Source organism: Symphalangus syndactylus, chromosome 22 (genome assembly GCF_028878055.3).
Source record: "Symphalangus syndactylus isolate Jambi chromosome 22, NHGRI_mSymSyn1-v2.1_pri, whole genome shotgun sequence".
Taxonomy (NCBI): Eukaryota; Metazoa; Chordata; class Mammalia; order Primates; family Hylobatidae; genus Symphalangus; species Symphalangus syndactylus.
The window spans coordinates 59,626,479-59,649,847 of NC_072444.2; the positions used below are offsets into that span (position 1 = coordinate 59,626,479).

A 23,369-nucleotide genomic window follows, 5' to 3' on the forward strand; every position below is an offset into this window, starting at 1 on the left:
TCTTTAGAGGCATGACCATAAGCCCCACTTTCTGCTGTATTGGAAGCCCTCCCTGACTGCTCTGATAATGCTAAATGGAAATGGCTACTATCTTCTTTTCCCTACACTTTAGGATATGTATCATCTTTCTCTCAGTCAACCTTACACCGTCAGCACACAGCAGTTCTCCATAAATGTTTGTTAAATGCATGAATGAAGCTGGGTGCAGTGGCTCTCGCCTGTAATCCCAGCACTTTGGGAGGCAAAGGTGGGTGGATTGCCTGAGCCCAGGAATTCGATACCAGCCTGGGCAATACAGTGAGACCACATTTCAAATTAAAAAACAAAAAAAAAGGAAAAAAATGCATGAATGAATGAGTCCAAGACAAAGGCACTGGAGGAAAAAACATATATGAAGAGTGGACTCTTTCTGTGATATAAAATGTGAAACCTCCCCATAACTTTTCAACACGTTAAATTTTCATGAACAAGCCAACTGTTAAATATTATTTAAAGATATGGGAGTAACTAACTGAACAAAAAGCAAAATCATAAAAACTGGCTGCTTCTGAATAGTGCAAGGAAAGGTAAGAAAAGGTGAGTTCGGGATCTATCCTTTTTCTGTAAAAGCCCTCTGCATGGTTTTATTTTTAACTACAAACTATTTAATTATTAACTAAGTATAGCTAAGTTAAAATATTTAAAATGAAAAATTAGTCAATTTTTGACCTGCTGTAAGTCAAAACATTCTGCTGTGCTTTTGACCTCATACAGTTCAGTACAGTTTTTTTTTTTTTTTTTTTTTTAAGTTTTGTGCCAAGAGTCCTGACTACCAAACTGTGTTGACCCAAAGCTTGATTAACAAATAAAGCTTGGTTAACCAAAGCTTGGTTAACAAATAAACAGAACTTTGAACTTTAATAAAGCAGTTCTAATGGACCTAGACTGAGTTGGGCAGGCCTACTGACTGCTGCCTGAAGGTGGCTGTAAAGGGACTAAGTAAATTAATTAACTCCACAGTTTTCACAAAGGTTTCTTGATATCAAAACTTCTTTCCTTACATGCTTCTCTTATCCTGTGGAGATGAAAATTGACATCCATAGTCATATTCTACCAAAAGAATGGCCAGATCTAAAAAAGGTAATGGTAATTAATTTGCTGAATTATTTCTGAAACTTCTCCAGGGTTTCTCAATGCCTTTCTCTTCTTTGTGGAATTAGATGTCTAGTTTATCTGCTTTGGTGGGGGGCAAGGGGGTTAAATAATTTGGTAGTTCTGATTTTCTAGCTTTTATAAATGACTTTTATATTTATTTTGAAAGAACATTGGATTAAAGAAATAAGTGCTTTCTCAGAATCCCTTTTTTCCCTCAAATGAACCATTCTTTAAAATATCTGGACAATTTAAGTAAGGCAGATTTACCTTTTTTAAAATCACATATTCAGCTGCTGGGAAGATACATGCCAACTACAGAATTTAAAGTTACAATTTTAAGTAAAAGACTATTAAAAATGGAATGTGATCGGTTTCGAGGACTTCTAAAATATATCTCCTTTCCAAAATGTTTAAAATAAGTTTTAGAAGCACCAAGAGATAGCTTTGTGAATTTTTTTTTAGTCTATTTTAGGACACTGCCTGAAACCTTTACTGTTTGATGTTCTTTATTCTATAAATCTTTGTCCTGAAGAACTAGGAAGTAGGTACATCAAAAAACCCTAGAATAAATGACATGAAGCTTTTGCACAGTGACATCTCCTAAGAGAGTATTCTTTGTGTTTCTCTAAAGATGGAAATTTCTTTTTGTCATTAAGAACTTTTGAATGAATATAAAAAGAGGAAGGTGAGGAACATGAAGGAAATGTAAAATTGGCTAGAGGTTTGTTCAGGCTTAATATCAGGTTTTACCCAATCTTCAGCATTCTACCAGTACTTTCACACCACTGATAATGTTTCATCTATTTTATCCCAAGTGAAGGAAAATGAATTAACCCAAACTTGAATTAAGTGTGGTTCATTGTGCAAGTAGATGAAACTATTTTCTTCTCATAGTTATCTCATAGAAGAATGTTTAAGTATTTCTTTGTCCATTGGTATCTTAGGTAAGGTGTGGTAGAAACTGCGTATTAAAAAATAAAATCTTTGAAAGCCTATCCTATGTACAATGTACAGCTAAGGATAAAAGCTAAACCTCTCAACCTGCTCTTCCTAAAAGGACTCTACATGTTTACACAGGAACATGCTGTTCTGAGTGCTGTTGTCCTCATCATAGTTTACTGAAGTGTAAATCACTTCACAATGTTAATGATTTCATGAAGGGAATGCACCAGTTACTTTGTGGGAGTGCATCTGCCTTGTTTAGAAGCTGCATGCATTTCTTACATTTTATGGTGCCCACCACTTTCTACCCCTCATTTACGAGTATTTGCCTGATGAATGATGCAATGAACATATTGATTAATTTGTGATACAGGTAATGGAAGCAATAGATTATACTCCCTAATCTGAGAGTTTTAGAAAAATCCAAATTTCAGTATTTGGTATTTTAAAATAGCCATAATCTATACCTAGCAAAAAAAACCACTAATTCCTCTGTTACAGCTTTTTTCTCTATTTGAGTATGAAAGACTATCCACATTAAATGCTTTGGAAACCACCATGGTGGTCTCTAGAGGACAACGCCCACCTATACTATCCCACTGAGAGAGCTAGCTAGCATGACCAACCCTCCAAGCAGGGCTCCAAGCTCCAGGGCATACACCTCCTTGTGCAGACAGGATTTTGAGGCTTAGAGAGAGCTACAGTCTGAATGTGTATGTCCCCCCCAAAATTCAGGTGAAACCCTCGCCCACAAGGCAATGGTATTAGGAAATGCAGCCTTCTGGAGGTGATCATGTAATGAGAGCAGAGCCCTCATGTATGAGATTAGTGCCCTTATAAAGTAAGCCCAAGGAAGCTTGTTCGCCCCTTCTGCCATGTGAGGGCACAGCAAGAAGGCACCATCTTAGAACCAGGAAGCCGGTTCTCACCAGATCTTGGACTTGCCAGCTTCCAACTCCCTCTCCTTTCTATCACCAGCTATTGCTTTAAAGAGGGAGAGGAATTTTGTCCCAATAAACCAGGTTTCTTCTTCTTTTTTTTTTATTTTTATTTCCATAAGCTACTGGGGAACAGGTGGTGTTTGGTTACAAGCGTAAGTTCTTTAGTGGTGATTTGTGAGATTTTGGTGCACCTATCACCCAAGCAGTATACACTGCACCCGATTTTAGTCTTTTATCCCTCATCTGCTTCCCACCCTTTCCCCGAGTCCCCAAAGTCCATCGTGTCATTCTTATGCCTTTGCATCCTCATAACTTATCTCCCACTTAGGAGTGAGAACATACGATGTTTGGTTTTCAATTCCAAACCGTTTCTTCTTATGTAGTAGTCTCATATGCTGCAAGCAGACAGCTGACACACTCCATCATCACCATCTATATCATTTCCATCATTATAGTCATAACACTTCGTACTTCCAGGAAGAGACAGAGGGAGAAATAATTTACATAAACCTTGTGAAATATGCAGATAAGATTTATATTATTCACTTGACAGATGAGATACTTGAGACTCAGAAATGAACCTAGAATCCCAGAGCTATGAGAGGCCACCGTGGTCCCTCAAGAGCCTCCCCACCACCACATCCACCTTGAGAAAACTGGCCCAAGAGAGTACTGCTGCTGGAATAACCTTGACCTTCTTGCACAATGAAGAGACAGAAAAGCAGAATCAACACGCCTGAAGTGATGTTTAACTAATGATGACAAAGGACTGGGATTTGAGAAATCTTTTCATTTTCACTTGCTAATAATAATTTTAGTCAGAGTTACAAGTAGGATCCTTGAAAAAAATATGTATCTGACATATAAAGACAGTGGATTCAGGGATACTTGATCAAATTGTTTCTGATGAATGAGGACTCACACTCTCTGCTGTCACAAACAGGAGGTAGGGCCCAAGAAATCGTGGCAAAAGATGTTTCAGGTTGATCTGCAATGGATTATTCACAGCAACAATGAGGATGATACAGTTTCAGCTTTTTTCTCCAGCAAGGCCTTACTGACAACCTACTGTCTGCCCAATAGTAGGGCTTGCAAAGATTCTTCTAATTATAAATGGAGCAAAAAATTCTGACCTCCAATTTAAAAATCATATACTTACACCTTCTTTTGTCAGCAATTGCACTTGATCGATATAAGGCTTTAGAAGACAAAATCCTAGACATCATTTGATTTTTAGAAAATCCTTCTGAGGAGATAAAAGTATCTGGTTTCATCACCCAGGAGGCTCATTATTCACCTCATGGAGGTGTGATGTCCTCAAGACTTTAACAATGTCATTCAGTTCATCCACTTTGATTCATACATGCCCATTTCAGAAACATATCTCTTGTATATAAAACTGAATTTCCTTCAATGTTTTCAGTTTGCTTTTTATTTGGCATGCTCATAAATGCTATGAGACACTGGTTATTGTCAGTCAAACACTTTCAGATTGTAGATGCTTCCTGGCATATGCTCTGACCAAAACCACTTCCAGGGTCATAAATTTTAGACCCCAGGCTTGGCTCAACCTAGAATGAGAACTGCGGGGGCTACTTCAAGCACAGACCTGGAGAAGAATAAAGTTGCCCTAAATAAGTTGGGTCTTTGCAAGGGGCCTGTGAGATAAATTGGCACTTTATACTTTCCAGGAAGGGAGGGAGGGACACAGAGTGACAAAAGGCTCTTTTTTTCACAGCTCTCCTTAGTTCTGACCCTAGAGTATTCTATTTGAGGTTGGAATAAGACTGTCGCCACTACTGCCACCCCTACCACCATCCCCACTACTACTATCACCACGGCTGTCACTGCCATCACCATCACCATCAGCCATCACGGGTACCACCATTGCCGCCATACTCACTACTTCAGCCACACCACTACCACCACCTCACTCCCTCCACCATGGCAATTAGTGCCCCCACCGTCACCACCATCACCATCAGCAACATTGTTAGCATGAATGAAGCCCTGTCCACTGGCCAGGCCTGGTGTCAGCAGCTTTATATGCACTATCTCAGCTAATTCCCCTAAAAACTTATGTCCCCACCACTCCTGTTAGCCTCATTTTATTAATACACATAAGAAAACAGTGACTTGGAGACACTTCACACCAACAAAGTCAAGTGCCTTGTAAGTGAGTTGTTGCATGTGGGAGGATCCCTCTGCTCTGCCTTTCCTACCTCCCCGCCCTTCCCCAAATGGAATACTTCTCTACCTGCTAACATATGGGTTACAGTTCCTTACAGAATTACGAAAAAGTAACAAAGAAAGAGAGTGAGGAAGAAGGGGGAGAAAGCAGGCAGTAGAGAAGGAAGGAAATAAAACCTTTTCTTCTACATTAAGGATAAAAGTTCAATGGCAAATTTCCAGTTTAAGAGCACATAGTCTTAAGTTTACTCTAAAGTATAACTGATTAAGGTCATATTCCATTCCTCCCCCAACATACCTCTCTTGGCAGCTTTTTCCAGAGGAAAACAAGGAAAAAGTACAAGGGTACTGAATGCATGAAGGGCGAGAGCAGGGGTTGAGGGCACAAGCAAAGGAGAGGCTGGGGGCAGAGAGGAGAAGCTGAGCTCCGGCTGACAGTTTCCCTTGCCTGCCCATCCTGCAAAACCGGTTCTGCTGATGTCACTGGGGAGGAAACAGAAGATAGATTTCTAAAGGTAATATGATTATTTGGGGCTAGGACTCAAGAACAGACCTTATACCTGGGTGGAATAAGACTGGTATAGAATTAATCCAAACCTTACGAAGCTATTGAGGCAGACCCCAGGCACAGACAGAGACACAAACACCTCTATGCTGCACTGTGGCCCAGGCCCAGACCTTCCTCTCAGTCTAGAGGTGAAGGGAGCTAGGAAAGGGGTCCACCAGGACCTGACTCCCTACAGACAACTTCCCTGCACCATGGCATGAGAACCAACTGCTGTACCCTGGCCTCATTCAGCCACAAGTGAGAGGTTGAGCTGATGCACAGCTTGCTTTACTCGTTGACCCATCACCACTGACCAACTCAGAGCCATTAAGGAGCTTCCTCATGTAGCTATCTCCTGCCTCTATTCCTTCCCTCTGACACCACACTGTGAGAGCCATGCAGGAAGCGTGGAAATCCTGAACACTAGAAGATCCTCTCCAATCTGACCCCAGGACTACCTTTTCAACCTCCCTCCTAATACCACAGCCCAAGGTGTTAGGTCAGCTCCCTCCCCAAGGCCCCCAGAGCACCTGTGCATCACAGTCACAGTGTGTCTCACACACGATGATGTGGCCCTTCAATTCCTTGCCTACCCCAGCCTTAACCTCCCAAGACTCTGCTCCACATGGGCCGGAACTGTCCTTCTCTTTTATTTTCTCTGACCTAGTAAGGCTTGTCATAGATGGGACTCCATGAAAGCGTGAAGAAGGAATAATGATATGACGCAGTATGATATGATATGATAAAGTCAATAGTTATTTGAGTCATACTTACCTATGTTTTCAGTTGGTGGCTTTCCACAGTTTTTACGCATGATCCCCAGGTGGAAATCTATTTTACATTATGACTCAGTACAAACATTTATATACATTAAACGGGAAGAAAAACTGTTATGAAACCATTACTTAATACACGGGAGACATTCTAATTTATTCTATTCCTTTCCATTCCTTTACTCTCTGATGTTTTCCAAGAAGCAGACCCTGAGATAAGGATTCAGATGCAAGTAGTTTGCTTTGGAGGTGATCCCAGGAAACACCAGTAGAGTGAGGAAGTGAGACAGGGAAAATAGGGCAGCCAGTGAAAGGTTTGTATTCCAGAGCAAAATGTGTGCCTCATCTCTGCGTTGTCCTGACCGAGGGGTGGGGTACGGTGTGTTCAGTGTATTTATATACAACTCCCTCAATTATCTGTTAAGGGTTGTTGGGCCGAGGGGATGCAGGGAACTAATTTCTTAGTACTTCTGACCCATTAGGATGGCTTGATCAAAGCAGGTTCCAGGGGAAAGCCCTCAGCCAGTGAAATGCAGGCACTGGCTGATGGAGGTGGGCTGGCATGCACAGAAGTGTCAAAGCGAAGGGATATGAGCGGGACACCAACAGCATCTGCTACATACATGATTTCCTGTTTTAAAATGTTTGAGTCCCTATCCACTAAACTGATATCACAATCTACTCATGGATTGCAACCCACAGTTTGAAAAGCAGTGTGTTTCCTAAAGAGTGTCCTTAGGGGCGACGTACTCCTGGTAGCCTGTGAAATGATTTTAGGTGGTACATGAACAATATTTTTTCATGTTAATCTTCATTTTAAAAATTCAATCTGCATCGGGGAAAAGATAAAACCAGCACTGCTGAGATAACAGAATTTTCTTCTTGTATAAATATATTGAAGGAAAAATGTAAGTGAATTTAATTGTAAATACTAAATAGGCGACACATGGGCATGGGGGAAATGGGAAGGCAATGCTTGCTTGAAAGGTGGAGCTCAGGATCTTCTGGGCTAAGCATGACCCGTGATTGCAGCCTGGTCTTTGCTCTTTGACTCTAACTGTGCTTCTCCCCACTGCAGAGGTTCGGCTATGGAGGCTGGGTGCAGCTCCAACATCACAGCAAGGTGAGTTTCTTCCAAAGCATGAACATCAGTAGGACTCAGGGACAGCTGAGCCATGGGATACCTCACTGCAGGCTGGGCCTCCAGGGAACCCCATTCTTCTGCCCATGTATTAGCTTTATTGTAGGCAAGGGAACAGCACTGAGATTTCTCAGAATAATTGGGAAAAATGGAGGTGACTTCAAAGAGTAGTATTTAGGAAGATAAAATTGGAATTTGAGAACCCATTAAAAAGTCTCTCTCTTACTCCTCCCCCACCCCATCAACCAATTTTAGCATTTATTGCCCTGCCTCGAGGAAGTGACCTAGTGCTCTCTACAAGTTATTACAGTATATTAAAGCTGACCAAATAAATGGGACAGTTAGGTTTGAGCACAAGCTGGAAAAATTAAACATTGGAGACAAAGGGGAGAAGACAGTGTTATTAAGGGTTGAGTTTGGTAAGAGGAAAAGGCAAAAAGAAGAAGGCTGTGGGCAAAGCCCTCCAGAAATAATGAGGCCCAAGAGTGAGCTGGGAGTCTAGATCTGCCCAGGCAGGGCATGGGTCTGACTTCATTTTCAGAGGTATCATGTGTCTTCTCCGAGTTCAGAGGGAATATTCTTGAGCTTCCAGCTGGCATACAGACATGACTAATGCAGGCTCTGGAGGACTTGTGGTCTGGAAATCCAGTTAATGTGCAGAGTTAACCCCATGCGGCATGGAAAGGTTAAGACTCCCTTTACATCAGGTGCTAAGGGGCAGAGATTTGGGCACCAAGGATCAGAGAAGGCCTTCTGGAGGAAATGATGCCCATCCCACATCTTAAAGCAGGCGGGGAGGCTTGCCCAGAGAATAAGGAAACCATGTTCTAGGAAAAGAAGAAAGGGAACAAAGGCATGAAATATTAAACATATGTGAGCTCAGAATTCAAGCACTCAGCTATGGATGGTAACAGCATTCCTCAAACTGGTCCCACAAACAGCAGATTCACCATCACCTGGGAACTTGGGAGAAATCCAAATTCTCAGACCTTACCCCAGTCTTACCAAATCAGAACTCTAGAGGTAGGGCAAGCAACCTGTTTTAACAAGCCTCTGGTGATTCTGATGCTTAGTCAAGAGTTTTTTAAATTATTAATATTTTTAAGGACAGGGTCTCATTCTATTGCCCAGCTGGGGTGCAGTGATCCAATCACAGCTCACTTGCAGCCTCCAACTCCCAGGCTTAAGTGATCCTCTCACCTCAGCTTCCCAAGTAGCTGAGACTACAGGTGCACATCACCATGCCCAGCTAATTATTTTATTTTATTTTATTTTATAGACAGGGGGTCTCACTATGTTGCCCAGGCTGACCTCAAACTCCTGGCCTCAAGTAGTCCTCCCACTTCAGCCTCCCAAAGTAGCATATTCAAGTTTGAGAACCACTGGCTCTCATACATTCATTCACGGACTTATTGCTTTTTATTGAAACTTATTTTGTGTCAGGCCCACCAACCTAGACACTGAGAATATGCTGGTGAACAAGATAGACATAGTCCCGGCTCTGTTAGTGCTCAGATTCTAGGGGTCACAAGTCAACATAATCAATTCAGATAATGGAATATAAAGCAGCGATGTGATAGAGAGCAAGAGGCTGGCTGGTCAGTGACCTGGCAAAGGCTTTGAGGATGAGAAGGGAATACCTGGAAAAGTGTTCCTGGCTGGGGGAACAGCAGTTGCAAAGGCCACCAAGTGATAAAGAGTTGATGTGTTCAAGGAACAGAAAGGAAGGCAATGTGGCTGAAATGCAGTGAAAGGGGAAGATAGTAGGAAATGGGCTGGCAAGGCAGGCAGAGGCCCGGCCACATGTGGACTTGCAGGGCATGCTAAAGAGTCTGGATTGCATTCTCAGAACAATGCAAATTCTTCGGAGGGTCTTAGTGGTTTTAAAAGACCACTTTGGTTGCTCTGTGAGAAAACATAGAAGCAGACAAGAGTAGGGAGAGCGAAGAAGAGGCAAAAAGATGGAGAGGACGCCAGAAACCTCATCAGACAGGGCCATGAAGGATTTAGGGGTTAGGCCCTGAAATGAGCTTAGGGCTTTGAACTTGATCCTGAAGACAGTGGGGAACCACTAAAGAGCTTTTTGGGGTTATATATATATATATAAAGTATATATATATATATATATATAAAGTATATATATATATATATAAAGTATATATATATATATATAAAGTATATATATATATATATACAAAGTATATATATATATATAAAGTATATATATATATATAAAGTGTATATATATATAAAGTATATATATAAAGTGTATATATATATATAAAGTATATATATATAAAGTGTATATACATATATAAAGTATATATATATAAAGTGTATATACATATATAAAGTATATATATATATAAAGTGTATATATATATAAAGTATATATATAAATATATATATATATAAAGTGCATATATATATAAAGTATATATATATATATAAATATATATATATATATATATATACTTTAAGTTCTGGGATCCATGTGCAGAATGTGCAGATTTGTTACGTAGTTATACAAGTGCCATGGTGGTTCACTACACCCATCAACCCGTCATCTACATTAGGTATTTCTCCTAATGCTATCCCTCACCTAGCCCCCCATCCCCAGACAGGCCATGGTGTGTGATGTTTCCCTCCCTGTGTCCATATGTTCTCATTGTTCAACTCCCACTTATGAGTGAGAACATGCAGTGTTTGGTTTTCTGTTCCTGTGTTAGTTGCTGAGAATGATGGTTTCCAGCTTCATCCATGTCCCTGCAAAGGACATGAATTCATCCTTTTTTATGGCTGTATAGTATTCCATGGTGCATATGTACCACATTTTCTTTTTTTCTTTTCCTTTTTCCTTTTTTTGAGGCGGAGTTTCGCTCTTGTTGCAAAGGCTGGAGTGCAATGCGTGATCCCGGCTCACCGCAACCTCTGCTGCCCGGGTTCAAGCGATTCTCCTGCCTCAGGCTCCTGAGTAGCTGGGATTACAGGCATGCACCACCATGCCCAGCTAATTTTGTATTTTTAGTAGAGACAGGGTTTCTCCATGTTGGTCAGGCGGGTCTCGAACTCCCAACCTCAGGTGATCCGCCCACCTCGGCCTTCCAAAGTGCTGGGATTACAGGCGTGAGCCATTGTGCCCAGCCAGCCACATTTTCTTTATCCAGTCTATCATCTATGGGCATTTGGGTTGGTTCCAAGTCTTTGCTATTGTGAATAGTGCTGCAGTAAACATACGTATGCATGTGTCTTTATAGTAGAATGATTTGTAATCCTTTGGGTATATACCCAGTAATGAGATTGCTGGGTCAAATAGTATTTCTGGTTCTAGATCCTGGAGGAATTGCCACACTGTCTTCCACAATGGTTGAACTAACTTACACTCCCAAAAAACAGGATAAAAGCGTTCCTATTTCTGCACATCCTCTCCAGCATCTGTTGTTTCCTGACTTTTTAATGATCGCCATTCTAACTGGCGTGAGATGGTATCTCATTGTGGTTTTGATTTGCATTTCTCTAATGACCAGTGATGATGACCTTTTTTTCATGTTTGTTGGGCACATAAATGTCTTCTTTTGAGAAGTGTCTGTTCACATCCTTCACCCACTTTTTGATGGGGTTGTTTTTTTCTTGTAAATTTGTTTAAGTTCCTTAGCCCTTCGTCAGATGGATAGATTGCAAAACCTTCCTCCCATTCTGTGGGTTGCCTGTTCACTCTGATGATAGTTTATTTTGCTGTGCAGAAGCTCTTTAGTTTAATTAGATCCCAGTTGTCAATTTTGGCTTTTGTTGCCATTGCTTCTGGTGTTTTAGTCATGAAATCTTTGCCCATGCCTATGTCCTGAAGGGTACTGCTTAGGTTTTCAATAGTTTTAAACATCACTGTCTCTGAGGCAGCTCATCCTCACCTACTTCAGTGTGTCCACTAAGTGCCAATTCAATCACTGTGCTTCACTTTTCCCATTCAAAATGCTAGTTCCTAGACCAGGATCTGATGCTCTAAGCTGGTCTCAAGTCTCTCTGAGGGAAAGTATGATATGAATGGAGCTGACGGCAAAGCAGCTAGGAAACCCCAGCTGCAGGGACAGGCAGCTGTGATTTTTTTTTCTCTTACTCCATGGGCCTGTCTTCAGTTTGTCCTTCGATAGTGGATTTGAATGGCCTTCATTTCATTTTGTTTTAATATCAAGAAATTTCATAAACTTAGTAGCCAAATCTCCAAAAGAAAACAAAATGGAAATATTTTCCAGTCACATCTACTGACTTATTTCCAGCAAAATCTGATACAATGGTAATCAAATAGGATAAAAGAGTAACACACTCCCTCTCTCTCAAAAACAAAACAAAGCAAACCAAAACAGACTCAGTCTGTATTTTTCATAATTACAGTTGTCAGGGATTCGAGTCCATAGAAAACAATATGCAAATTTAAACAATTATGCAAATTAGGCTGGGAGCAATGAGAAAATCCAGGATTTGGGATTTGAAAATAATTCTTACTCTCCTATGTTCCTTTAGTGAAGAAACGTGTTCTGCCCCCAGGATTGACTTACCCTGGAGATTCCTGTTCTCTCAAAGTTCTTTCCAAAACATTTCTCTGGTTTGCTCCATTTCTCTTCTTAACTCTTGGTTTTTCAGTGTTCCCCAAACAAATTGAGGGGTAGTCGTCTGTCATGGCAAAGCCTTGCTCAGAACTGAAAAACATTATTTGTCTTTTGATTGAATATTTATAAAAGTATAAGTAGCAGGCCAGTCCTTGGTTTGTATGACAACCTGCCAGGATCTGCATGCCGTGGGGGCAGAATTGTGCCCTGATGGCAAAGACACCTGTGAGCATTTTAAAGCCTCCAACCCAGGAGGGTAGACACGGGCCCATTTCAAAGCCATAGGTCAACAGCATCTAGAAACACACACTGAGTTCATCCCAGGGCCTTGGGAACACACACACACACACACACACACACACACGTGAACATTTACATCACACTTTGAGCATTTTTACACACATAATCCTGTCAGACTCCTCACTGTTATCAACCATATTTGTATCCCCCTCCCCCCAAAATTCATATGCAAAACAAAATAGTAGAATGCACTGCTTATGGCAAGAGTAAATATTGTTTCATGAATCTTCTGTCTCAGTTTGTGTCTGTACAAATAGATATATATGGGTATTCTGAATGACAATGCAAAATAGATTTTTTTTTTTTTTTTGAGATGGAGTTTTGCTCTTGTTGCCCAGGACAGAGTGCAATGGCGCCATCTTGGCTCACTGCAACCTCTGTCTCCCAGGTTCAAGCGATTCTCCTGCCTCAGCCTCCCAAGTAGCTGGGATTACAGGCGTGTGCCACCACGCCCAGCTAATTTTGTATTTTTAGTAGAGACAGGGTTTCACTATGTCGGTCAGGCTGGTCTCTAACTCCTGACCTCAAGTGATCCACCTGCTTCGGCCCCCCAGAGTGCTAGGATTATAGGCATAAGCCAACATGCCTGGCCAAAAAATAGATTTCTTAATGTGGGGTCACAGCCAAAACTGGCTGAAAGCCATTGATCTTGTCCAATACCTTCAGATGTTTTTAAGAATAATTTATTATTATTATTACATAAGTAATATTTGACTAAATGCTCCTTTTTAGATTCAAGCCATTAGAGATAAAGCTACAGTTCTCTTGGGCCAGCATTCCCTGTTTTCAAAAGTTCTTCCTTTCTTTAAAATAATTTCAACTTTTATTTTAAGCTCAGAGGATACATGTGCAGGTTTGTTACCTGGGTATATCGACTGGCGCTGAGGTTTAAGGGTATGATTGAACCCGCCACCCAGTTAGTGAGCATAGTAACCATTGGAAATGATCAGTTTCTCAGGCCTTGTCTCCTCCCTCCCGGCCCCCTCTGGTAGTCCCCAGTGTCTATTGTTGCCATCCTTATATCCATGAAACCCAATGTTTAGCTTCCATTTCTAAGTGAGAACATGCAGTATTTGGTTTTCTGTTCTTGTCAGCCTCACCAGCATCTGTTATTTTCTGACTTTTTAATAATGGCCATTCTGATTGGTGTGAGATGGTATCTCATTGTGGTTTTGATTTGCATTTCTCTGATGATCAGTGATGTGGAGCATTTTTTCATGTTTGTTGGTCATTTGTATATCTTCTCAAAATTAATTCCTATTAACAGTTTGGTGGGTATTTTTCCAGACCTTCTCCTATGGTTTTACTTAAATAGGAATGCACCTTTGGAAATGACAGAGTATTATTAGTATGTTATACGTATGGTTTTTAAAGCTAGATGAATCAGGTTCCAAATGGAAAACAAATGGCACACTTAAATTAGACTACTTTGAAAAGAGTTCATAAAGAGACTATTTATAAAGGTATAAACATGAGGAAGTCACAGAGGTAGGCAGGGGTTAGTTAAATCATGCAAGGCCTTACAGGCCAGGTTAAGGAGTCTGGATTTCACCTTCAGGAAAACAGGAATCCATTCAAGAGTTTTAAGTGGGGCAGTGGCAAGATCTGAGATGGGGATTTGTAAGTTTACTCTGATCACTTTGTGGAGACTAGGTTGAAAGGGAGTCAGAATGGAAGCAGGGAGATGGGGCTGGAGGCTGAGCAATCATTCAGGGAGAGAGGATGTGGGTGTGGAACAATGAGCAGCGGAGGTGGAGAGAAGTGGACCAGCCATTGTAGGCAATATTCTGGAGAGAGAATCAATGATATTAGGAAATGGATTGGATGGTGGCCTATCAGGCAGAGGGAAGCAAAAAAATGATGTAGTCTCTGGGCAATAAGCAAAGTAATGTAGGTTTGAAGGATAGAAGCCGCCAACCCAGGAGGAAAAGCAGGCCAGGGACCGAGAAGAAAAACAGGCTGAGCAAATCGAGTTTGGGTTGGTTGAAGTAGGGCCTCCCGGGGTAGCTGTCCTTCAGAACCTGGGGATGTGGGAGCTGCAGTGACTACAGAGGTTGCTTCCTGATGACAAGGTCTGGGCCATTTCTGCCAACTCTGCACCTCGAGCCCAACCAGCATGGCAGCTGGTGTGATCTGGAGGGATTGCTCGAGTGGGCACTAGGGGGACGGGGAGGAGAATGGAAATCTGATGGTGAAAGACTGAGTTTAAAAATACATTTCTGGCTGGGCATGGTGCCTCACGCCTAATCCCAGCACTTTGGGAGGCTGAGGAGGGCAGATTACTTGAGGTCAGGAGTTCGAGACCAGCCTGGCCATCATGGTGAAACCCCGTCTCTACTAAAAATACAAAAATTAGCCGGGTGTGGTGGCACGTGCCTGTAATCCCAGCAACTCAGGAGGCTGAGGTGGGAGAATCACTTGAACCCAGGAGGCGGAGATTGCAGTGAGCCGAGATCGCACCACCGCACTCCAGCCTGGGCAACAGAGCGAGACTCCATCTCAATTAAAAAAAAAAAAAAAAAAAGGAAAGACAAGAAAATATATTTCTGATGATACATGCAGTATCAGATATTTGAAATACCAGCCATATTTTTGCAGATAGTATTAGAATTAGAACTTAAAAGTCAGAAGTTCACAGGTTAGGTTCCCTAGGAATCAGACTCCAAGATGAAGTTCTGGCTTTAAAAATATAAGAGGTGTATTTAAAGTGTGTTATCTGGATAGTAATAGTTGCATGGAGGAATTCTTTAAAAAAAAAAAAACACTTGATTTTCTTTTGAGAGTTTAGGAAAAAATGGGATTGGGCTCTGGTTGTCTAAATTAAAGCAGCTTACTCCCATTACTTGGTTATTAGTTTAGTTTAAGATCTTGGTTAATGCTGAAGTCAATGTTTTTTTTTTGAGACGGAGTCTCGCTCTGTCGCCCTGGCTGGAGTGCAGTGGCGCCATCTCCGCTCACTGCAAGCTCCGCCTCCTGAGTTCATGCCATTCTCCTGCCTCAGCCTCCCGTGTAGCTGGGACTACAGGCGCCCGCCAACACGCCCGGCTAATTTTTTTGTCTTTTTAGTAGAGACAGGGTTTCACCGTGTTAGCCAGAATGGTCTCGATCTCCTGACCTCGTGATCCACCTGCCTCGGCCTCCCAAAGTGCTGGGATTACAGGCATGAGCCACCGCACCCAGCCAATACTGAGATCAATGTTAAAAAACAGGACCCGGGCCGGGCGCGGTGGCTCACGCCTGTAATCCCAGCACTTTGGGAGGCCGAGGCGGGCGGATCACGAGGTCAGGAAATCGAGACCATCCTGGCTAACACGGTGAAACCCCGTCTCTACTAAAAATACAAAAAATTAGCCGGGCGTGGTGGCAGGCGCCTGTGGTCCCAGCTACTCCGGAGGCTGAGGCAGGAGAATGGCGTGAGCCCGGGAGGCGGAGCTTGCAGTGAGCCAAGATTGCGCCACTCCAGCCTGGGCGACAGAGCAAGACTCTGTCTCAAAAAAAAACAAAAAACAAAACAAAACAAAAAAAACAGGACCCAAGAAATCCCTGTTTCCTCCTCCAGCAACAAGTGCTGACAGGCACATCCACAGCCTTGCCTGAATGTAAAGCGACAGAGATCAGGGATTGATTCCTTACAATGGCTGTCAGCTCTAAAAATTCCGGCCGAAAAAAAAAACAAAAAAAAAACAATGAGAACTGGGGGCTTATGATAGGGGCACAGCTGCTCTGCAGTGATTTTTACTCAGAAGAGTTCTACCGACTTGCTACCGTTTATTTTTCTTACCATGGATCTAGCATGAAGAATGTGAAGGAGCGAAGTTTGGTGAGTCTGCTTCTCCTGCCATGTAATGAGAGGCACTCCCAGCCCCTAAAAGATCAAACTCTTTAGGAAATTATAGTAATTAACTTTAGCCTACTACATAGACACCAATCACCAAATATTAGCCTTGTGAGATGGAAAGTGGCTTCATAAACTGCGGCTCTATACCAACTAAGCATACAGCCTTGGACAAGTCACTGCACCTCGTGGACTTATTGCTAAAATGCAAGGGCTGAACTAAATAATCTATTGCAGCTTTAAGATACTCTGCTTTGTTTGAAATCAAAACTTACTCAGGCATCTCCCACAGAAACCCAATTTCCTCCCTTGCAGTTGATCATACACGGTAAAATCTGGCTGTTATTTATCGAGCATGCTCTCTGGCCTGGTGCTAAGTTCTTTACATTCTGTGATTGAATCTTCTTTATCACTCAGTGTTCTTAATTGCAAACAACAAAATTCACTCTAGTTTAATTAGAAAAGCAGCTCCCAGAGTTCCTGTGAGGGCCGGAGATCAAGCTGTGAGGGCTGTGCTAACATGATCAATGCCCACATTCACCTGGTGAGCTGCTCCAGCAAGGATGCAAGTGTTGCCACTTCCAGTCATGGACAGTATGCTCATGCTAATGCTGCCGAGGCTGGAGACTAGAAGCTTTGCCTCTGCTGCTCCAGTCATGTTCAACATCTTAGACAACACCCCTGTCTACAGGTGGACTCTGCATAGTCCCTACTTCCTCACACTGCTCACTTCCAGGTCAAAGTTATATGCACAGGCGGGTGCATATAATTGGCAAAGCTCAGAGCACATGCCAGTGCCCCATTACAAGGCAGACTGGGAAAGCATATTTTGGATTCTACCTCAAGAAAGTAGAATTTATAATTGTGAACATTTCTTCACACATAGGATGTGTTCCAAGGATGTTGGATGGCCACAAGCATGACAAGTATAATGATCCACATTTTACAAATAGAAAAAGTGAGGCTTAAACTCAGAGGGCCCATAACTTCACTAGTCAGCGCTGCTAGTAAGTAATTTAATGGGATTTAAACCCACAGCTGTCTGAATGCAAAGACCGTGCTCTTTGGCACTCTGCTATACTGGGTATTTTATATTGATTAAGCTTTCCCAGCAAGGAGCAAAAATAAATAAAACCTCCAATTTGCCAAATCAAAGTTTGTTTCTCAACTTTTTTTTTTCACCATCACCCCTCTCCCCTCCCTTCTTCACCAAATGAAAAGACATGTGTTCCTATATCCTATTTGTGCAATCATTATCAGTCAGGACTCTTGGTTGCAGGCAACAGAAACCAACAATCATTAGTGTAAGAAGAAAAGAAATTTGTTGAACTATTTTAAACCCCTCAAGAAATTACAAAGTATCTGTGGAATCAAGCTCAGAAAACTTGCAGAAACTCAGAGAATTCCCATGATTGAAGCCACAGCCAAGGCAACACCACAGGAACAGTCTGGCAAGCAGGCTGCTGCCCCAGATGGATACTGCCCCCAGCACCACTGCCAATAGCCACTGTACATGGCCACTGCTGGAATCACTGGCAGGATAAATTCAACTCTTTCTGTTTTTTTGCATCACTTAATGCAAAACCAAGCACTGATTGGCCAAGCTTAGGGCATGGAGAGCAAGTATTTGGCTTTCTGCAGAGGGAGGCTAGGCCCTGCCTCCATCAAGACTCCTGCAGGAGATTCCTCAACCTAGGAAGTGGTTCAGATGCTGGCATGGTCAACAGAGGATCAGAGCTGAAGCACATCAATCTTGGTGTCCTGATGTCAGAGACCCAACTATGCTAGTGTGTGGACACCTGTCACAATTACACAAGTCAGCTTGCTCACTGACCTGTTCCCCATCCCTGAGAAATAAAATGTGGATCTGAGGTCTTCCTCATATATGTGCAAAATGAACAGGCTACAGCACTTAAAGGTGAAAAGTGTCCAGCCTTCTTCGTGCAGGAGATGGGGAAGGTCTTGTCTATGGAGAAGAAGGATGAAGGCTTGGATGCAACTCATGATCAAGGCAAGAGGAGGAGGAGGAGGGCAGAGGACTCCACCAAGCAGAGCTCAAAGCCTTTGATCATCGCACACCCACTTGGACATTCTATGGGGCCCAAAGGTAACCTTGAGGCCCTGAAGCACCACCAAAGGTGGTGTGCCCTCAAAGCAGAGGAACACTATCTAGCCCCTAATTCGTTATACAACATTAATATCAAATAATCATAATAACTAACACTTATGTATCAGATACTCCACTAAGCGCTTTATATGGATTATCTTATTTCGTGCTGACATGATCCCTTTAATGTAAGTCACATTAATTTTTTAAGGTAAGTCATTATCATCCCTATTTTAAAGATAAACAAACTGAAGCTCGAAGATATTGTTTAACTTGCTCAAGGCCACATAGTAAGTGGCAGAACAAGAATTTGAATTCAGGCAATTTTATTTCCAGGGCCTGCCCTAGTTCTTCCCCTTTTCTTTAGGAATCACAAACTAGAGGCCCAACGTAGATGCCACTGCCATGTTCTGCACAACCATTTAGTTTGGCCCCCTGCTCTGAGTATTAAAAAGTTGTGTACTCCATAATGGCTGTACCAGTTACCAAATAAGAGCATACAAGGGTTCCCTTTTCTCCGCATCCTTATCAACACTTACTGTCTTTTGTCTTTTTGATAACAGCCATCCTAACAAGTATGAGATGATATCTCATTTCTCAATGATTAGTGAACTTGAACATTTTTTCATATACCTGTTGGCCATTTGTATGTCTATTTTGAGAAATGTCTTTTCAGGTCCTTTGCCCATTTTTTCACCCAGTTGTTTTCTTGCCATTGAGTTATTTGAGTTCCGTATATAGTTTGGATAGTAAGTCCTTATCAGATATATGGTTTACAAATATTTTCTCCTGTTCCATAAACTGTCTCTCTACTCTGTTGATTGTTTCCCTTGCTGTGCAAAAGGTTTTTACTTCCTCCAGCTTTGTTCTGTTTGCTCCAAATTGCTTTGACTATTTGAGATCTTTTATGGTTTACATGAAATTTATGGGTTTTTTTTCTATTTCTGTAAAAATGTCATTGGAATTTTGGGAGGCATTTTATTAAATCTACGGATTGTTTTGGGTAGTATGGACATTTAAACAATATCAATTTTTCAATCCATGAACATGGAATGTTTTCCATTCGTCTGTGTCTTCTTTAATTTTTTTATCAACATATTATAGTTTTCAGATCTTTCACCTTTTTGGTTATTCATTCCTAAGTATTTTTAAATACTATTTTAAATGGGATTTCCTGAGGCTGAGAGTGGTGGCTCATGCCTGTAATCCCAGCACTTTGGGAGGCTGAGGCCGGTGGATCACGAGGTCAGAAGTTCAAGACCAGCCTGGCCAACATGGTGAAACCCTGTCTCTACTAAAAACACAAAAATTAGCCAGGCATGGTGGCACATGTCTGTAATCCCAGCTACTTGGGAGGCCAAGGCAGAAGAATCGCTTGAACCCAGGAGGCGGAGGCTGCAGTGAGCCGAGATCGCACCACTGCACTCTACTCCAGTCTGAGCAACAGAACAAGACTCTATCTCGAGAAATAAATAAGTAAATAATGGGATTGCCTGATATCTTTTGCAGATTGTTAGCATATAGAAATGCTATGGGTGGCCGGGCGCGGTGGCTCACGCTTGTAATCCCAGCACTTTGGGAGGCCGAGGTGGGCGGATCACGAGGTCAGGAGATAGAAGCCACGGTGAAACCCCATCTCTACTAAAAATACAAAAAAATTAGCTGGGCGTGGTGGCGGGCACCTGTAGTCCCAGCTACTCGGAGAGGCTGAGGCAGGAGAATGGCGTGAACCCGGGAGGCGGAGCTTGCAGTGAGCCGATATTGCGCCACTGCACTCCAGCCTGGGCGACAGAGCAAGACTCCGTCTCAAAAAAAAAAAAAAAAGAAATGCTATGGGCTTTTATATATCAATTTTGTATTCTGCAACTTTACCCAATTTATTAGTTAACAGTTTTTTGTGGAATATTTAGGGTTTTCTATATATAAAACCATGTTGTCTGCAAACAGAAACAATTTAACTTCTTTCATTCTGATTTAGGTGACTTTTATTTCTTTTTCTTGCTTCATTGCTCTGGCTAGAACTTCCTTTATGATGTTGAGTAGAAGTGGCAAAAGTGAGCCCCCTTGTCATGTTCCTGATCTTAGAGAAAAAGTTTTCAACTTTTCATCATTTTCACCATCGAGTATGATGTTAGCTGTGGGACTGCCATACATAGACTTTATTGCACTGATAAACAATAAAGTTCACGTATGGCAATCCCACAGCTTTATTCCTTCTATACCTGATTTATTGAGGTTTTTTTTAAGTCATAAAAGGATGTAGAAATTTGTCATGTTTTTTCTGTATCTATTGATATGATCATATGTTTTCCTGAAAAAAATTAAAAATGGAACTACTATATGATCCAGCAATTCTACTTCTGGCTATATATGCAGAGGAAATGAAACCAGTATATTGAAGAAGTATTTGCATTCCCATGTTCAATGTAGCATCATTCAAAATAGCCAAGATATGGAATCAATCTAAGTGTCCATCAGTGGATGAATGGATAAAGAAAATGTGGCATATATACATAATGGAATACCTTTATAAAAAGGAAATTCTGTCATTTACAACAACATGAATAACACTGAAGGACATTATGTTAAGTGAAATAAGCCAGACATAGAAAGACAAACACTGCATTTACATGTGGAATCTAAAAAAGTCTAACTCACAGAAGCATCAAGCAAAATGGTGGTTACCACAGGCTGAAGGGGTGGGGAGAGATTGAGAAGGTCAGAGGATATGAAATTTCAGTTAGACAGGAGGAATAAGTTCCTATCTATTGCACAATATGGTGACTATAGTTAATAAAAATGTATCGTATACTTGAAAATTGCTAAAAGAATATATTTTAAGTGTCATCACCTCAAAAAAAAATAAGCATGTGAGGTAATAGATACGTTAATTAGCTTGATTTGGCCATTCCACAATGCACACATATATCAAAAGATGTTGTACAGCATAAATATATGCAATTTTTATTTGTCATTTAAAATGTATAAAAATTATTGCAGTGTACCCAGGCAAGCATGATGCCTGGTGGAAGAAGTAGCTCAGTACCAAATTTTGTGCATGCTACCAGACTGACTTATTTGCCCACCTCCTCCCACAGGTGTTGACACTAGTGGGCCCTGCTCTGTTTGACAAATGACATACTCCCATTATCCATACATTGCTTCTCTATAAAATGAGAGGGTTGGACTAGGTGGTCTATCTCAAAGGTTTTTTTCAACTCTAAATGTCTGTCATAGAACTACCATTTTCCAGACGCTGGGCCATCCTCTTGTGTCTAGTAGCCAGGGGTTCAGATCAGCAAGGTGATCAGCCATTCTCAGTCATGCAGCCCAGAGAAACATAACCTCATCCTTGCTATCTCTGTGTCCAGCCACTGACACCCACAGAGCACACCCCTTCAACTCCAGGCCAAAGAAAAGCATGAGGAAAGAAAGCTGATTTTTGTTAAATTACTGATTTCTACTTCCACAAGGATTAAGTAAAAATCTTTTCAAATATTAGGGAAGAAATAGGTTCTAAAGCACATGAGGAAAGATTAGTCCAAGTGGGCTTAGGTTGCATTTTAGTAATGTGGGTTTTCTGCACCAGGGAGAAGCAAAGTTGTTGAAAGATGGGAAGGTCTTCAGAGTGGTGCGAGAGAATTGCTGGGATCCAGAAGTTCGTATTAGAGAAATGGACCAAAAAGGTACGATGAGAAATGTTACCAATGTTAGCACCTGATGTAAAAGCAATGTCTGCCCTTAAAGTTTGCTGACAACTATATGTAATGGTAACTTCTGACCCCCTTTTCTCTGCCAGGACAGGCTGTTCCACCTTCACTGTGGGAGGGACAGGGCCTTCCACTACAATGCTTTTAGAGTGTGGATTCAAAATGTTTTGTATGATTATACTGTTTTAAAATAGAATGCTATATCATGAAAAATATTAAAATGGCACTTTATTATTTTTAAAAATTAGTTCAAATGTATAGTATTTACTTATTATAAAATCAATTAAAATAGTAAAAATTGGAAATCACAAAATTAAGAATGACAATTGCCTGCTTAGTAAGACTTAAGATCCAATTTCTTTCTGTAGTTTGTCTCGGTGCACCATACACAGAACATTCCCACTGACACATCAGGGTTGGAAATGGAAGCAGTTAAAAATAGTTAATTGTGTAATCTCAGAATACACTACAATAAAATCAATCCAGAAATTTGAAAGAAGAGAATTAGGAAGTGTTTGTTTCAAAGCTGAATTGCTAAAAAGCTCTAAGAACATCTTGCACTTTTGACCTTATATCTAAAAGTCAAACAAGTCCTCACAATTTAAAAGAATTTCAGAAAAGGCACAGTAACACTTTGGGAGACTGAGGCGGGTGAATCACCTGAGGTCAGGAGTACCAGACCAGCCTGGCCAACATGGCAAAACCCTATTTCTACTAAACATACAAAAATTAGCTGGGCATGCTGGCACGTTTCTTTTTAATTAAAAATATATTTAAATTGCATTTAAATTGAACCTTGCAGAAAACCTGCAGCACCTCTGTAGAGTACTCCACAGAATATAGCATATATCCCTCTGTTCTAAAAGTATATTGGAGTGGGAGGAGAGCTGGAGAAAGAACATGCTTCCCTGACCTACAGCAAAGAGCAAGGTTTTGTAGTAAACGTGAAGCTGCAGCAGGGACCTGACTTTTCAAGGAGAAAACTAGTGAGCATGAGACTTGAATGACTGGTGTCAGAAACCACTACTTATGGCTGCACGGTAAACGAAGTGTGTGTGTCATCTTTGGTTTTTGTTGTGTGTTTCATTCCCTGGCTGTCCTTGAGAGAACAGTCATGATGAACCCTGAGTATTTACTTTGTGCCA

General features: G+C 41.4%; 1 protein-coding gene across 2 annotated transcripts in view; it reads left to right on the top strand.

Moving 5' to 3' along the window:
* Nucleotides 1–931: 931 nt before the first annotated feature.
* Nucleotides 932–23,369, top strand: part of ACMSD (aminocarboxymuconate semialdehyde decarboxylase) — a 63,894-nt gene continuing 41,456 nt past the window's right edge. Inside the window, exons 1-3 of one of the 2 annotated variants that reach the window (XM_055262097.2) lie at nucleotides 932–1,119; nucleotides 7,606–7,650; nucleotides 22,104–22,200. In XM_055262097.2, the coding sequence (XP_055118072.1) occupies nucleotides 1,063–1,119; nucleotides 7,606–7,650; nucleotides 22,104–22,200 (199 nt within the window). In that variant the 5' untranslated portion in view covers nucleotides 932–1,062. Of the gene's footprint in view, nucleotides 1,120–7,605; nucleotides 7,651–22,103; nucleotides 22,201–23,369 lie in introns of those variants that run through there. The other variant, XM_055262098.2, reaches the window with a different exon arrangement.